We start from the raw sequence: 18,127 nt of genomic DNA, 5'->3' as shown, positions 1-18,127 counted from the left end.
AGAAGCTGTCAGAGCAGCAAACCATGATTGAAAGTGAAAAGTGAATAAGTTGCAATTATATCTTCTGCTGAAGTCAAATGTTTCAATTCTTAATGAAAACCAATGAGGGCATCACCTGAAATAAGGACCATAAAATTCAAGCTTAAGCAAGGACAACACTTTATTTTGTGGAAGTTAAGAGTGTAATGAATTTAAAGTATTCATGCATTCAATGAAAATGAAATACTCTGTATGTACTCTGATGCACTCTGAATGTCTGATATACTTTTAGTGAAAAAGTGGCATGATTTATAGCATGATTCACACATTCCTCTCCTTTCCAATATGAAACTTTTAAGTGCAAATAAACTCAGCTACAATGGATATGATGATTATACATGACCTTTTCATTTTACCTTCAGTGGTACCATTCTATGATGTCCTATCTCACTGTAGAATTATTATTTAAAAAGAAAAATTACTCCAATAGATTTCAAATGCATCATCCCCCTATGAAGTATGATATAAATAGAACACATGACAGTGATTTATAGCAGGTATCTGGCTTGTGATGAGGCTCTCATAACCCTGATGAGCAATGAGGTCTGCTGCCACTCAGTGTCATCATTTATCTTAACCGATAGTCTTCTTTTAACCCATTCTCATAGTTCAGAGGGTTTTCACACAGTTTTTCCAACTATCTTTATTTTATAGGAAATTGCTGTTTTGCGTAAGTAGCGCTGATGCATAGTTTGCTGGTAGGCCAGGAAAGGTAAATCATTTTGTCACTTTAGCTGTTTGAATTAGGCTCCCCTGGACATTTCAGGTTTTAATATAAAATTTAATTCTGATAGTTGATTTCACTGTCCAGCAAATGAGTTGGTTCCTTGACGTTATGTTACCCCAGAAGTGTGCAAAACTCCACTTATCCATTGTGTATTTTATCCCACTTCCAGCATTCTGGAAAATAAGGAAAAAGTTTGAGGAAGTTTTGCACCACTATGTCCACTATTCTGTAAGTGATTCTCAAATTAACCTCACTGCAGGCTCTAACTTGAGAAATTCTGCCATACCCATATAAACGATGATGAAAAATACCATGAAGTAGATATCTCCAATTTATTGTCTGATACAACATAGAATATAGTGCAAATTACTAATATATTCAGCGTGTGATTGTTCTGTTCTATGTCACCTATTATAAACATTTTCCTCGAGCAGACTTCCCTAAGGCAAGCATTTGATAGCTGTAGCAAATGGAACAGATTGTTTCCCCTACAGAAATTGTTGCAAAAGCTTTAAAATGCTTTTAATGTCTCGGGACCATACATTCCTGGTAAAAAGGGAATAAAGAAAATGTCTTCTCAGTAACATTGGTAATCAGAACTGACAAATGTTGATCTTTCAGGTAACAGACCTCAGCAAATATAAAGAATGTGACAAGAATACCAAAGGCACTAAGAGGCATGCAGTACTAATCAATTTTCAGTGATGATACATCAAAAACCTTTGCAGGTGAATCAGGTGGGTGTTATATACTTTCCTCAACTAATTGGGAGCTGCTAGGTTTGTATACTAAACATTTACTTCTTTTGTGTTACACTGTTTGCAGTTTTATATTTGATTTCAGTTTGTTAAGAATGCCACTTCAAAAGTGACCAAATTTAATGCAGCACAATAGCAGCCATAGAGGTTCCAAAGCTTTAACTTTGAATTTGATCAATATTGCATTTTTTTGATGCACTCCTGCACATAAAATATGTTTTTTTGGACATACTGGATTGCATTAACAATAATTTTTGAGTCAGTTAGCAACCTTTGGGAAATTGGACCAGCACCCTGTATGTCTGATTTGCCTTGGCACTGTTGACATTTGCCTGGCATCAAATGTTCAACGAATTATATTACAGGTTGTGTGGTGCACATTTTCTCCACTGCTGGCAGAGATTGGAGCTTTGGAAAGTAAGCCTACCGTGTGCATTGTCAATTCACAACAGAAACTAGCAGCATACTGTGCCAGGTTCAGGAGTGAAGCAGAAGTTAAAGGATCTACATTGTTGCATTGATCTTTTGCACACAGTCTCACTTTTCAATGGTCAGCCTAATATTAAATAATTGACTGCACCTCCCTTCATTGATAGCAGACTTAAAAAAAACTCACCTCAGACCAGCACTCTGCAAACATTGGCCCTTCAATCAGACTGGTGTTAAGTGCAGTATGGGGATTGACAGGCCAATTTGTCATATGGGGCCAGGGGTTGGGGGATGCCACCACACACCGGAGATTGCTGCATTCCTCCTTATCCCATGATTTTCCTCACCTCCATGGCAGCTTTCTCAGCTATTCCACTGTGGCTGCATGGAGAGAGCTCCTGAAGCACCGACTCACCTCCCAACATTCAGCATAACTAAGCAAAGACGTACAGATGAGAAATACCTGGATCCCATTTAGCATGTCAATTGGTGTGCCTTGCACAATTTTTCACATATTTTGGTCAATTTCACAAATTCAGAGTCGAGTTATTGTCATACACACAAGTACATGCATGCACAAGTGCAATGAAAAACTTACTTGCAGCAGCGTCACAGGCATTATAGCATCATATAAGCAGCATTCACAAGAAAACATAAATTAAACATAAATTATCCACAATTTTTACAAGAAAGAAAAAACAAATAGAACAAAAAAAATCCATTTTAATGCAAAGTGATCAAAGTGGTCATAGTGATTTTGGGGGGGAATATGGATGTGAACATTAGAATTATATCCACCACATGTTAATGCACTTTAAGAGGTTAAAGTTCCAATTTCTTGGCACCTGTGTTATGTATGCTCTCCTGTGGACTTCCTTAGAGGGCCAATAACCCTCTGAGCATGTGCACGTTACAATCAGTTGTGGCTCATTTAGTAAAAAGTATTTGAAAGGTGATGATCCTCTGCCAATAATAAGGAAAACATGATGGTGAAATTATTCAGATATTTTGTTTAATTCTTGACCAGAGATGCATACATAATTCCTAAAAGTGAGCTCTACTTTGGAGTCAATTGTTAAATGTATCCAGGTTCCTTCAGCATGCATAGTAAAACTAAGTTCTCCCTGACATAGCTGCAGAGGATCTATACCTAAATCACGTCACATTAATTCTGTGTGCTTTTATAGAGCTTGAGGCAGAGGAAGTGGTGTAAACTCCTACGTATGGAGTGTCTGGGAAGCAGAGTCAATGACATTACCCTGGGGAGCCTGATTTGTTGACTGCTGGAGTTCAAAGAGAGCAAACAGGTAGGTATCATTTGCTAGTGACATCAGCTATATTTATTTGACGCTCAAAGGCAAATCATCCAGTGGAATTTGAAAAAAGATATCGGGTATATGATCCTGGATTTGTGATCTGTGGGAGTATGACAGCACCAGGATAAGACAACTGATGCTAAAGAAATATTAGGAGGATCTTTGGTATAACATTACTGTGGAGAAAAAGCTTGGTATATGGTACAGAGAGAGGAAATGTTTTGCTTGATAGCACAAAGGTTGGGGGGGGGAGGGGAGAGGAGGAAGGGGAGTAGTTGAAAACAAGGTTTAGTTTAGTGATAGTTTCTTGGTGTCAGAAGGTATTGGAAGAAAACATCTGCCAAGAGGTAGTACTGGGTGTAGGCAATCTAGATCTGGAAGACTGGTTTTACTAAATTCAGAAGAGAACTCAGCAAATATAAAATTAATCTTTGTATCTCAGTCTACCTACTCCTTTTTCTTTCTCTCAAAAACATTTCAGCAAAATGCTTGCAATATTTCTAATAATTAGAAAAATTACTTACTTTAAATTTTGATTAACTTAAAATAAATCTCAATTATAGGATGCTAATTAACATATTAAGCCTCTCATCTTCAAATGGTATCTTGAATTCAAGTGTAATTTATAATTTGAAATCAATACTATTTATAATTTGTGATGAGTGTAGTTAGAATACTTGCTATTATTTTATGCACACGGATGCACATATAAAATTGCTGTAAAGAGTAATTGCTATATTTATTTGAATAGAACATCAGAAAATAATTATCCTGATACTTATTTTAAAAAAAGACAAACAAATATATTGGATTGTGGCACAGTTTAGAGTTGAAGGTAAAGTAAAACTTATAATATCACAAGAGAGGACATTGTGTGGAAGTTTTTGAAACACACTGTAGGTAAGCTAAATTGTTCTGATCTCTTCCATACTTAAACATTATGAATACTTGAGAATAGCTGTAGCTTTCAATGGGCTGAGGCTAAATCCTGTAAATGTGCTTCCATTCTTATAAAAGAACTGACAAATGAACAACACATTTATATATAGTAAGGTGTCTTTACAATTTGGGGCAGCATATTTTAAGTGATTTGAAAACATACAATAATTTATGGGATTTATGTTTGGGAAATGACAGACTGAAATAGGATATTATACAGGGCCATGGACAGATAGGGATGTATTAAAATAGACTGGTAGAGGATGAGCCAGTAGACAATGAGTGATGATCTTGGATAGATAAGCGGCTGCTGGCCAAATTTCAGTGGACTATCATGAGATTTGGTAATGATTCAGGGAAAGGAATTGTGCCCATATTTAAAGAAGATATCAAATTATCTCCAATGACAAATAATCAATGCCAAGATGTAGAAATCCAAAAGAATCTACAGACACCATCAAGGGATGGAGAAGTAGTGGATGCAGCATTTTACAGGGAATATAAGATGACAAGAATTGGCAAAGGGAAGATTGATATGGGTTATATACGGTACGGAAATATTCTTGAGGTACTGGTAGGTGGCAGAGAAATAAATCATTAACTTTTTCAAGTTGTTAAAATACTGAAATGATGGTTGAGGTGCAAAACCAAGGATGCAGCATGTAAATCTGGAGATACCATTTTTAAAAAATTAATGTTCCCTTGAGATCACACCTGCAATATTGGCTCTATCTTTGGCCTTTGAATTTCCAAAAATAGAATAATGTGTTATTGGATGGAGTACAGAGATGCAGTTGTACCACAAATATGAGAAGAGGTTGTCTACCATGGGTTCTTCCTCTCTTTAAAATTAATAAGAGGAGATTGATAGAGGTTCTTAAATCAGATAAATTGGAGGTTTTTTTTACCTGATACAGAATAGCGAGAGGTCACATTTAAAAATTGACTGAAGAAATAAAAATCCAGTGTGGAAAATGTTATTAAGAGGGTAGTTAATTAATTAGGTCACTAATATGGTTGTTGGGTCAGGCAGTGTTAAGTTTCAAGAACATATTTGAAGTGTCCTGATCAGCAAGTGTGTTCCAATGTTGTTAGAATATAGGGAAATTCCATAGACAGTCGTATGGTATAATCCAATGGTATTCTCTATAAAACTGCTAACTGACCTTAGTTAGATATGGAGAAAGAAAGAGACAGTATTATTTGGCCAGTTCAATAATGCAATTTCAGAAGTTGTGTTTGGAATACTAACGTCGGATCTAGCCCACACAATCACAAAAAAACTAATCAATATATAAATAAGATCATGTATTTTTGAATAACATTGGTGCTTTCAATTTAAATACTCATGTAAGAGTGCAACTGTGATGTTTCACAGAAGATAAGATTCAATTGTATCAAGTTTGATCTCATAAATTGCCCTTGAACGCATTCATTAGTATACCTATCTCAAGAAACTATATGTTTGTGTGCAATGTCGCATAATCTAGTATGTCCTTTAAGAATATAAGACATCTTGGATTAATATCATGTTTACAATTGATTCAAACCCACGGGTTTAGGCAAGGTAGAAGCTTTCAAGTATCTGGGGACCCTTCTATCAGCTGCATGATATGCTGCATGTACAACTCTCAGAGAAATAAATAAAAATAGCATAGAATATATTCAAATGTAACAGAATTCTCACAAAAGACAGATATCACGGTGTCTTTAAATTATTTGGTTTACATTTTCAGAAAGGTTCAATGTATATTTGATGCCATCTCCTAACCTGGATGTACACGGGGAATGCACATTACAAATAACGTATGAAAACATCTGTCTTTGGGACATCCACAATCCTAGACTAAAGCTGGTCTCTTGCCTCTTAGTGCCCTCAGGCGATATGGACGGGACCCCACATGGTTTACATTTGAAGCAGGCAGGTAAGAGAACATTGTCATTATTTTGTTCTTGTTCCTATTAATGGAGGATGCCTTATCTTGTACTTTTTTTCATAGTTATGTTATATGTAGTGGTTATCATAATTTATATTCAATTTATTGGGAAAATGCATAAGCAATAAATTTTAGGTGATAATAAATTAATATCAATGTTGTGATTGGCTCATGTAACTGATTATCTTTTTATTGTTAATGCTTTTTGATAATAATAGTATCAACTGCTTAAGTTCAATTGAAGTGTTGTTATGTTAATGAGAAGTTTCCTCAGAATGTATCCATTTAATATAATCAATAACATTTTACTTATCAATGTCTAGTTTAAGCTTGCACTTCATCCTTGTCATCAATGGCATTGGAGAGGTTTTACTTTGAATTGCTGGTGTTACATAGCAGAAGTTGAACCTTAGCATTATGTCTTCTTTCCTCATACTTTCTGCTGATTTTGAAATATTTGAACCAAATTTATGAATGAAATTATCTTCACTAGAGTCTTAAGATTTCAAAGTTTTCCTTCTCAACAAGCTCCAGGAATGGGTTATGAGGCTGAAGGTTTGAAGCCAGGAACAGCTGGTGCCTTCTGCCTGAGCTGTCAGATGAGATTGAAACTGATTTTCAAGTTGGCATCTACAGGATTTTGTGGTTAATCTGATCGATAACTATTTAAATTATGCAGCTCAGTTTAAAGCAGCTTAAATTCTGTTACATATATCATGTAATATGCATTGTCAGGGAATGCATATGAGAGTGCATGTAAAAAAAAGCTACATTACTTATTGATGATCTGCAAAGGCTTGTTTGCCAGTGACCTTTTCTGTAGTCTACAGATTATCTGAAGCCTGTATGGGACTTGAAAATTTCAGTGTGGAGGAGCAAAATTCAATTTTCATGGTAGAAATTCTAGCAGATAAGTAAACTTTTCAAAAAAAGTTAGACAGTGGGTGATCTGGAATGTGCTTTTCATAGGATGGTTAAAGAAGATTTGATGGTAACTTTCAGAAGGGAATGGGATATATGCATGAAGAGAAAAATAAAGAGAAGTTGCAGGGATGTGATGAAAGAGCAAGGGATTACAAATAATTGAATAGCTCTTTCAAAGCCCCAGCACAGACACCGTGGACTGAGTGATCTCTCCCTCTGCTCAGTAGATAGCAACGTTTCCTCTGAATTCAAAGGTTGTTTGTTCAATTCCCACTCCGGCGGTTTCTGCACAGATGCCTAGGTTGATGATCGAGTACAGTAGTGAAGAAGAGCTATATTTTTGAAGGTTCCATTTTTTGAATAAGACATCAAACTGTAGAAGATCCCATGATAGTCTGTCAACAAAGAGCTGGGGAATTCCATGTCATGTCCTAGCCAATACTGATCACTCAACTGACACCAGATTATCTGGTTATTCTGAGTGTTGTTTGAGGAAATTTGCTGATCCATTTTTTTACATAGTTTCATTGCCCGTAGCACATTTTGACTTGTATTATGAGATTATGAAAGAGGTTAGATGAATCTGTTTCTTTTTCCGTATGATTTCACATTTGTATATGGTTTGATGTTCAGAATGACAACCCTCAGTAAGGATCTGGATATTTACATTTTTTATTATTTGAATCCAGACCTTATTGCCACTGGTCTTGTTCCTTCCTATTTCCGTATTCTTCACCAGTCCTATAATCCTACCCTCTCGATTATCTTTGAATTTAATCCACCTTTAGTGGCTATGTCTTTAACTGCTAAGGCACTAAACTCTGATATTCCCTGCCTTATTTCTCCACCATACTATTCCCCTTAGGGCCAAACCACTTAACTAGGCTTCTTCCCATCTGACCTAATATTGCCTTAGCATTTATTCATCAGTCTCCACCCGAAATATCAACTATCCGTTTCCCTCCATAAATGCTGCCTGACCTGCTGAGTTCTTCCAGCTTTTTGTGTATCGATTCAGCATTTATTTTTGTATGATAATACTCCTGTGCGATGTCTTGGGGCATTTTTGATATGCTTAAGTAGCAAACGAAAGCTACTGATGTTTCCCAAGTATTGACTGACCGACTGTAGTAATATATGCCAGTGATACATGGGAGTCTTTATGTTATGGCTACCTGTAGATTTTAACCAATAGGTAAAGAAATCACTATATTATTTGGATCACATTAGCTCATTAATGTGCTTCATATTAATTGGGAAACATCATCCAAAATATTGCCATGGTTCAAAGCTCAAGCCTGACTTCAAAAAACTGCAGAAGTATCATTTCAGAGGAACTTGAAAATTAAAGTCTGTTGCTCCAGGATTAATTTTAATTTAGTACTTGACTGACAAAAATATGATATGAACTTTCAGTTTTTGGTCTTTTGTTGTTCAAAATCTACCTTGACTCTGAAGAACTAAAATAACTCCTTATTTTATTTCTCATACCTGCTTTGTGCTTGGAGACTGAGACAATTGAGACTGCAGTTGCTACAAATGGAATAACTTGTCAAACATGAAAATGTGCTAAATTGCAACCTTGCCAATAGAATGATTGAAAATATTGTTTTGGACAATGGTCTTGTGTACCTCAAAAATTGGGAATATTTGAAAAGAATCAACCATTATCACATCAGGGAGAGAGATTCTTGTTTCAATCAGCATATGGTGTGCTGTTTTATTTCAAATATATTTCAATTTACTTGCCTGTCATTTGTAATTTTTATTTTCTGAATCTCATCTTTCAATATCCTAGAGGGGATTCTGCTATAAATTCTGAGGTGCTCAGTAAGTAGGAAAGTATGGCTATGTAGACGGGTTGTATTTTCAGTAGCTGTGTTTTATTAGTACTCGGCACAAGTACAATAAATACCACATTTAAAAGGTTGCTATGCAGAATGTCGTCATTCCCAACCTAAGCTCCTGCCAGTCTAAGTGATAAATTGCTCATTGCTTTGCAACTTAGTGATAAAATATCAGTCTGTCATATTGAAACTATTCTCAGCTTTGCTGCAGCTCTATGAATGATGCATCCAAACTGAGTCACGGTAAAGTGAGTCACTCCAATATTACACTGGCTCCAATATAAAAACACATCATTATGAACTAAATACATGTTGCTGCTTCTGATAAAAAGTCCTGCCAACTTAACTTACTTATAATTTTGATCCATTATTGTTCACAATGTATGTGTAAACCCTGGATCAAATAAAAATGTCTCAGTTCAAGAAAATAATAAATTCAAAAAATCAAATTCCTAGAAAGGAAAACCTTGAATTTATCCCATGGAATGAAAAGATAGAAGGTGGTAAATGACATTTGTTTTATATTTGTATATTGGAGGTGTATTTTTTATTGATGACAACCAGGTATTTTCTTCACAAGAAACATGGTTTTGTGTTAGTATTAGTGAGTTAGTTAGCTAGTATTAGTAAGTTATTTAGTTAGCATGGTTACTGTTAGTTAGTTGGGTTAGTACAACAGTTTTGTGTTAAACACACTGCTGTGCTGTACTATTTCACGTTCCCTGTTCTATGTTTTAAATGTAAAATATAAATTGTAAATATAGAATATGCTGTATTATTGACGAGAAAGTAAAAGCCTTTTAACTCTAAAATCAATGTACTTGTGTTAGTTGTCTTGAGAAAATCATGTTCTATTGGTAAAGAACCTCAAGGAAAGTTAGTATGTCATTTTCCAAGGGAAATTATTGCATATTCATTTGTATGAGAAATGAAACTTAATTTGAAATGTAACCTTTTTATTTTGAGCAGATTTTGAATGTGTTATGTTCATATGTCCAAAGTAGTCCAGGAGCGGGAGTAGACCATCTGGGTCTTTTGAGTCCGTTTTGCCATTCAGCGAGGTCATGACTGATCTAGTTCATAATCATATTCCCGTTCTATCCCCATAATCCCTTGATTCAATTAATATACAGACAGCTGGAGTAGAGAATCTAAAGATTCATCAAACTCTGCGTGAAGAAGTATCTCTCCATCTTATTTCTGAGACTGTGAGCCCTGGTGCTAGACTCTTCACCCAGGGCTAACATCCTCCCTGCATCCAGTCTGTCAAACTCCATAAGAATTTTATGGGTTTCAATGAGATCTTCCTCCATTCTTCTAAACTCTAGAATACAGACCTAGTTTACTCACAGAGTAAACCCACCATTCCTCTATGGCTAGTGCATCCTTTCTTGAGTAAGGAGACCAAACTATACACAATGTTTCAGGTATATTTTTATGAACACCAAATACAATTGCAATAGGACTTTCTTAGTACTGTATCCAATCCTCTCATTGCAGATGAAAAATGGAAACATATTGTGAGTGAAGCTTGGGCTATTAGCAGTTCTAATGTATTTCCAATCTATTGGTACAATCTCCTGTAACAAATAATCTCCAATTTTTCTGTGCTGTGAAATATTGTAGCTATTATTTTACCTCAAAGATCAGAGCAAATAATCCCCCAAATCTTTAAAGTTTGAAATGTGTTTGAAATGCATCAGTCAATGTGTCAGAAAGTGAGTGGGAGGTGGGGTGCAACAGCAAACAGTATATTGTACAACAGGTTAAATATCTTCCTGCCACATTCTACAGATTTGTTTAAAAAAATGAATTGGCTGTATGTTTACCATAGAACCATAGAACCATAGAACCATACAGCACAAAACAGGCCCTTCGGCCCACCATGTTGTGCCGTCCATCAAACCACCCTCACACTATCTAACCCTTTCCTCCCGCACGTCCCTCTATCTCACATTCCTCCATGTGCCTATCCAACAAACTCTTGAACCTGTCTAATGTATCTGCCTCCACCACCACCCCAGGCAGTGCATTCCATGCACCAACCACTCTCTGGGTGAAAAACCTCCCCCTGACATCTCCCCTGAACCTCCCACCCATAACCTTAAAGCCATGCCCTCTCGTCTTGAGCATTGGTGCCCTGGGAAGGAGGCGCTGACTGTCTACTCTATCTATTCCTCTCAATATCTTATATACCTCTATCATGTCTCCTCTCATCCTCCTCCTTTCCAGTGAATAAAGCCCTAGCACCTTAAGCCTCTCCTCATATTCCATACGCTCTAATCCAGGCAACATCCTGGTAAATCTCCTCTGCACCCTCTCCAACGCCTCCACATCCTTCCTATAATGCGGCGACCAGAACTGAACACAGTACTCTAAGTGTGGTCTAATTAGAGTTTTGTAAAGCTGCATCATCACTTCGCAGCTCTTAAACTCAATCCCACGATTTATGAAAGCTAACATCCCATAGGCCTTCTTAACTGCTCTTTCCACCTGTGAGGCAACTTTCAGTGAACTGTGAATATGAACCCCCAGATCCCTCTGCTCCTCTACACTGTACTCTGCCCTGGAGTTTGTCCTTCCAAAGTGTACCACCTCACACTTCGGATTGAACTCCATCTGCCACTTGTCAGCCCAGCTCTGCATCCTATCAATATCCCTCTGTAAGCTCCAACAGCCCTCCACACTATCCACAACACCGCCGATCTTAGTGTCGTCCGCAAACTTACTAACCCAGCCTTCCACCCCCTCATCTAAGTCATCTATAAATATCACAAAAAGTAGAGGTTCCAGAACCGATCCCTGCGGGACACCACTAGTCACTGCCCTCCAATCCAAGGGCACTCCCTCCACCACAACCCTCTGCTTTCTACAGGCAAGCCAATTCCTAATCCACACAGCCAAGCTTCCCTGGATCCCTTGGCCCCTGACCTTCTGAAGAAGCCTACCATGAGGAACCTTATCAAACGCCTTACTAAAATCCATATAGACCACATCCACTGCACTACCCTCATCAATCTTCCTGGTCACCTCCTTAAAGAACTCTATCAGGCTTGTGAGGCAAGATCTTCCCTTCACAAAGCCATGCTGGCTGTCCCTAATCAGTCCATGATTCTCTAGGTGTTCATAGATCCTATCCCTTAGAATCATCTCTAACAGCTTACCCACCACAGACGTGAGACTCACAGGTCTGTAATTCCCTGGACTATCCCTACTACCCTTTTTGAACAAGGGGACAACATTCGCCACCCTCCAATCCTCCGGCACCATCCCTGTGGACAACGAGGACTCAAAGATCCTTACCAGCGGTTCAGCAATCTCCTCCCTTGCCTCTCGAAGCAGCCTGGGGAATATCCCGTCAGGCCCCGGAGATTTATCTGTCTTAATATTATTTAACAACTTCAACACATCCTCTCTCTTGATATCTACAACCTCGAGAACATTACCCTTACCAGCACTCCCTTCCGCGTCATCAAGACCCCTCTCCTCGGTGAATACCGAAGAGAAGTATTCATTGAGAACTTCTCCCACTTCCGCCGCCTCCAGGCACATTCTCCCACCTTTGTCTTTAATCGGACCTACCTTTACCCTAGCCATCCTCCTACCCTTCACGTACGTGAAAAAGACCTTGGGATTTTCCTTAACCTTACTAGCCAGTGCCTTTTCATGTCCCCTTCTAGCTCTCCTCAGCCCTTTCTTAAGTTCCTTCCTCGCTACTCTATATTCCTCACGGGCCCTGTCTGAACCTTGCTGCTTATACCTTATGTATGCTACCTTCTTCTCCCTAACTAGTCGTTCCACCTCTCTCGTCACCCACGGCTCCTTCACCCTGCCATTCCTTCTCTGCCTCACCGGGACATATTTATCCCCAACATCCTGCATAAGATCCCTGAACATCGACCACATCTCCATAGTACATTTCCCTTCAAAAAGGACATCCCAATTTACACTCCCAAGTTCTCTCCTTATAGCCTCATAGTTCGCCCTTCCCCAATTAAATATCTTCTTGTCCTCTCTGCACCTGTCCCTGTCCATGACAATTTTAAAGGTTATGGAGCAATGGTCACTGTCCCCCAAATGCTCACTCACCAATAGATCCTTCACCTGTCCCGGTTCATTTCCTAAAACTAGATCTAGCATGGCATTCCCTCTAGTCGGCCTGTCAACATACTGCGTCAGGAATCACTCCTGGACACATTTAACAAATTCCGTCCCATCTAAACCTTTGGCACTATGCAGGTTCCAGTCTATATTTGGGAAGTTGAAGTCTCCCATTATAACAACCCTGTTATTTTTGCTTCTCTCCAAACACTGCCTGCCAATCTACTCCTCTACATCTCTACTGCTAGCGGGGGGCCGAGAGAATACTCCTAGTAGAGTAACTGCTCCTTTCTTGTTCCTTACTTCCACCCATACGGACTCTAGAGATGATCCTTCTACAACATCCATCCTTTCCGCAGCCATAACAGTGTCCCTGACCAGTATCGCCACCCCTCCTCCTCTTCTCCCCCCTTCCCTATCCCTCTTAAAACACTGAAAACCAGGAATATTCAATATCCACTCCTCTCCTGACATCAGCTACGTCTCAGTAATAGCCACGATATCATCGTCCCCCATACTTATCCAAGCCCTCAGTTCATCTCCCTTATTCCTGATGCTTCTTGCATTTAAGTAAACACACTTCAGTCCATCTACCTTACTACTTTTATAGCCTGTACTCTGCTTCTCCTTCCCCAAAGCCTCTCTACCTGTTTGATCTAACTTTTCCCCATTCCCTTCTTCCTCTGACCTACTCCTCTGGTTCCCTTCCCCCTCACAAGCTAGTTTAAATCCTCCTGAACCACCCTAGCAAACCTAGCCGCAAGGATATTGGCCCCGTTCTGGTTCGGGTGTAACCCGTCCTCTCTGCACAGGTCCCACCTTCCCGAGAAGAGATCCCAATGATCCAGAAATCTAAAACCCTCCCTCCTGCACCAGCTTCTCAGCCACGCATTTATCTGCCACCTCCTCCTGTTCCTGCCTTCACTATCACATGGCACCGGCAGCAATCCCGAGATTGCTACCCTTGAGGTCCTGTTCCTCAGTCCTCTGCCTAGCTCCCTGAACTCGCTCTTCAGGACCTCATCCCCCTTCCTACCTATGTCGTTGGTGCCAACATGGACCACAACTTCTGGCTGCTCTCCCTCCCGCTCAAGAATCCTGTGGACCTGATCAGAGACACCCTGGACCCTGGCACCTGGGAGGCAACATACCATCCAGGATTCATGCTCACTGCCACAGAACCTCCTATCTGTTTCCCTGACTATTGAGTCCCCTATCAATACTGCATGACTCTTTCCCACCCTTCCCTTCTGAGCAGCAGTACCAGTCCCAGTGCCAGAGACCTGGTTACTGCAGCTCGGCCCCTGCAGGTCATCCCCCTCAACAGCCTCCAAGGCGGAAAACCTGTTACTGAGGGGAACAGCCTCCGGCGTTCCCTGATCTGTCTGCCTGCCTGACTTCTTCTTCCTTTTCCCTCCCTTGACAGTCACCATTCTATCTGCCTCCTGAACCTCAGATGTACCTGCTCTAAGGGGGGTGACTGCCTCCTGATGGACCGTGTCTACATAACTCTCTCCCTCCCTTATGCTGCGCAGTGTTTGTAGCTGCGACTCCAGCTCATCAATTCTGAGCCGAAGTTCCTCCAGCCTCAAGCACTTACTGCAGATGTAGCCATCTTGGACCGCAGCAAGGTCCACGGGTTCCCACATCAAACAGCTGCAGCATATGACCATGTCCTCCATCTGACTACCTTTTTTTTCCCTCTAGTTAATCGCACCTATAAATCTATAATAGACAACAGGTAAACCTTACCTTTACCTACTTATCAGCTACTAACCCTCCTTGCCCCTTCACGCCGAAGTGCCTTGAGCCAAAGCCTGACCACTCTGCTGCCTCTCACTCAGCTGTCCGCTCCGACGCTGCCCGCTCTACAGGCTGTTTGCTTTTTTTTAAGCTGCCCGCGCCGCACCTGCGCAGTCCAGCCTCCACTCGACCAGTTAGAAAAAACTTTTAAAACACTTACAAAAGCAAGTTATAAAAATCTAACCCTTACACTTAAAACCCTAACAAAGTGATAAAAAGAAAAATTGCAGCAAAATTTACCAGAAAATTGCAGCAAAAGTAATCAATTGTTGAAGGTCCAGCAAATTTTAAGTAAAAATGCAAGTGATACCTCCAGAATATGGAATGAATAGAGAACAGTTATATACACATGATGTACTCTGTCCCTGTCATTTGCAGCTGTGAGCAGTCTCCAACTGTGTTGAATAAGAGTTACCTAATCATTGTCATTCTGATAAATACAGCTAGAAATTGCCATCCTGTTCAGTGTCCATTCAGTTGTACTTACAGCACTGAATAAGGAAATATTTTGCAGTAATCTGTTTTTCAACTTTTTTTTTATCCTTGAAGACAACTTGAGTTTTCTTACAAATGCAATACTCTGTGGATGTTGGAAATCTGGAATAAAAGCAAAAAGTGGTGGAAATACTCAATAGATCTGACAGCATCTGTGGTGAGAGAAGCTGGAGTCCATGTTTTATGTCAGTGGCCTTTCATGAGTATTTGAATGATTCTACAGCTTGACCACCAACGATAGAGATGAAAGTGAAGACAAGATGGTTTGTGTAACAAGTGGGTGATCTACGAAACTTCTTTTATGTCCTTGTGTGAAGATGATGATGTATCCCAGTATTTCCAATTTAATGTTATGTTAGCAAGTAATTTGAATTAAGAATTACTTAAAGCTCTTTATGTTGGGGCTATTTGCTTAATCTAGTGCCTTGTGCTGTTCTTCTATTCAACAGCTTCGGATCAATAAGCTTACTTCAGTAAATCGCTTTCAATCTTGGGTTAAGCCCCTCAGTGGTGGTGGAGGGAAAGGTTAATGGCATTGGAAGAAGGTTGTTGGGTCAAGTTAATAATTAATTATTGTTTACAATTCATGCAGAGAATGGGGCAAGAAGATGTAGTCAGAACAAATTTCTCTAGAGAAGATTTCAGCAGTAGAATTTTGCAAACCATGGTTCTGGTGTACAAAGTGAATTTTTTTAAAGTTTATTCATTTTATGGAATTTAGGTATCATGAGCAATGCTAGTAGTTATTTACCATCTATATTTCCTTCAATTACTGCAGTCCTTTAACAACATTAGTAACATTAACAGAGTGCATTAACAAGATTTAAAAGTTACTCAGACAAGTACCTGCATATGGGCCAAACACGGGCAAATGGGACTAGCTTAGGTGGGAATCTTGGTGAACATGGACCATTTGGGCCGAAGGACCTGATTATGTACTGTATGACTCCATGACTCCTTCTGGTGAAAGAATCCCACCATTCAGTTAGAGACTTAGACCCAGCAACAATGAAGGACCTGTGAAACATTTGCAAATTAAGACAGGGTATGACTTGGAGGGAGAGCTGCAGGTGGTGGTATTTCCATACACCTACTGTCCTTCCTTACCTGGTGATAAAGATCACAGGGGTGGGTGAGTAACTGCAGTGGAGTTTTATAGATGGTGCATACTACAACCAATGACTTTCCACTCCAAGTGAGTGGACAGTATTTGATCACACTCCTAGTTTGTGTCTTACAGACGGTGGAAAGGTTTTGGGGTGTCAAGAGGGGGATCACTCCTCATAGGATACACAGCTTCTGACCTGCCCCTGTATCCGCAGTACATATGTGCGGCCAGTCCAGTTGAATTTCTGGTCATTGGTAACCATCTGGATGTTGATGGTGGCAGACACTGAGATGTTGATTAGACTTTCTCTTGTCAAAGATGGTCACTGCCTGACATTTTTGTGGCATGAATTTTATTTGCCACTTGTCAGCCCATGCTTGAATGTTGTTCTTGCTGCATGCTAGTGTGGACTGCTTCATTTGTTGAGGAGCTGTGAATAGAACTGAACATTATTCCACTAATTTTAAAATTTACAAGTGATTGCCAGCAAGATACTGACTAGCAGGTCATAATCACACAACACTTGCCTGTCGATGAACTTCCCCAGTGAGATGGCTGATTATTTCTTCCCGATGAATGACAGCTCTGTTATTGCCAAGACTCTCAACACCAATTTTGTATGAATCAGTATTGGCCAAAAACTAACTCAGATGAGACACATAATTTCTGTTGCCAGAAAAGGACCTCAGAGTTTGGATATTCTGATACGAGAGACTTAATTCCAGATTTCTCAAAGGCTTTCGATCGTTTCTAAGTCCAGTTTGCAAAAGAATATTTTCTCCATGTCCCTTGCCTCAAGTGGGTGCACACTAAAGAATATCTTTCTTTCTCGGGATGATTGCAACTTCAACCACAGTGAGGAATCAGGACTTCCTTCAGGACAAAGGTGCCAACCAGACCTCCATGCGTATCAACCACATAAACATTCACAGCTGTCCACCACAGATACACTGTGACTGCTATGTGAACCATCTTCAAAATGTTTGGCAGCTCGGTTTCCTTGGAAAATATTCGATCTCTACCATTTTGAAAAGGGATGGAGGCAACAGTTGGCCACTGTGCCCCCTGCAAGGGGGCCTTCAAGTGATACACTATCTTGGAAATGCATGTCTCTGATTCTCTGTGATTTCTGGCATGCATTATGGGGATTTCTTTTCCATTGGTGTCTCTCATCCTCTCCACCTCTTCAAATAAGATGCTGAATGCAGAGTCTGAATATCAAAATGTCTGCTCCCATCCTTGGCTTGCTGCTGTTTCATTAAATGCTCCCAAACTTTGGAAGAATTGAAATAGTGAAGGCAGGCAGTGAGCACATCTTCTTTAAAACAAAAAGCAGTGTGACTTTAATCAGTGTGACTAAAAGCGGTGATTCTTGAAATTGTGCAGTGTAAACACCTCAAAGATTATGAAGGACTTTCATGAAGTTAAGCTGCTAATGGCACTGGGTCACACTAGTGCGGGCCTCTCTCATAAAACTATTTTGGTGCACATTTTCCAGTTCCATTCAAGTTCTAGGCCACTATTATTTGTTATTTGCTCAAAAGATAGGGAAAGTATAGCCACATTTGCACTTATTTCCTGTTGCTGGTTGCCCTGCCGTTGTGGAGGTGGGATTGTGTTAAAGCATCCAGGCCTCGACGGGGAATAGGACAAATGCACAATTACTATATCTGGTCAAGAAAAGGCCACCGTTCCCTTGCTCAG

At 39.7% G+C, this 18,127-nt stretch overlaps 1 protein-coding gene across 1 annotated transcript in view; it reads left to right on the top strand.

Annotated features, from left to right (window-relative positions):
- LOC127578767 (docking protein 5-like) overlaps positions 1 to 18,127 on the top strand; it is a 334,593-nt gene that overhangs the window by 217,854 nt on the left and 98,612 nt on the right. Inside the window, 7 exon segments of the mRNA XM_052031204.1 lie at positions 1,388 to 1,468; positions 1,470 to 1,503; positions 3,141 to 3,157; positions 3,159 to 3,210; positions 3,213 to 3,260; positions 5,945 to 6,067; positions 6,070 to 6,133. Of these exon segments, the coding sequence (XP_051887164.1) occupies positions 1,388 to 1,468; positions 1,470 to 1,503; positions 3,141 to 3,157; positions 3,159 to 3,210; positions 3,213 to 3,260; positions 5,945 to 6,067; positions 6,070 to 6,133 (419 nt within the window).

This window comes from Pristis pectinata, chromosome 16 (genome assembly GCF_009764475.1).
Source record: "Pristis pectinata isolate sPriPec2 chromosome 16, sPriPec2.1.pri, whole genome shotgun sequence".
In the NCBI taxonomy this organism is placed as follows: domain Eukaryota; kingdom Metazoa; phylum Chordata; class Chondrichthyes; order Rhinopristiformes; family Pristidae; genus Pristis; species Pristis pectinata.
Note: the sequence above shows the minus strand (reverse complement) of the source record. Positions and strands in the feature narration are given on the sequence as shown.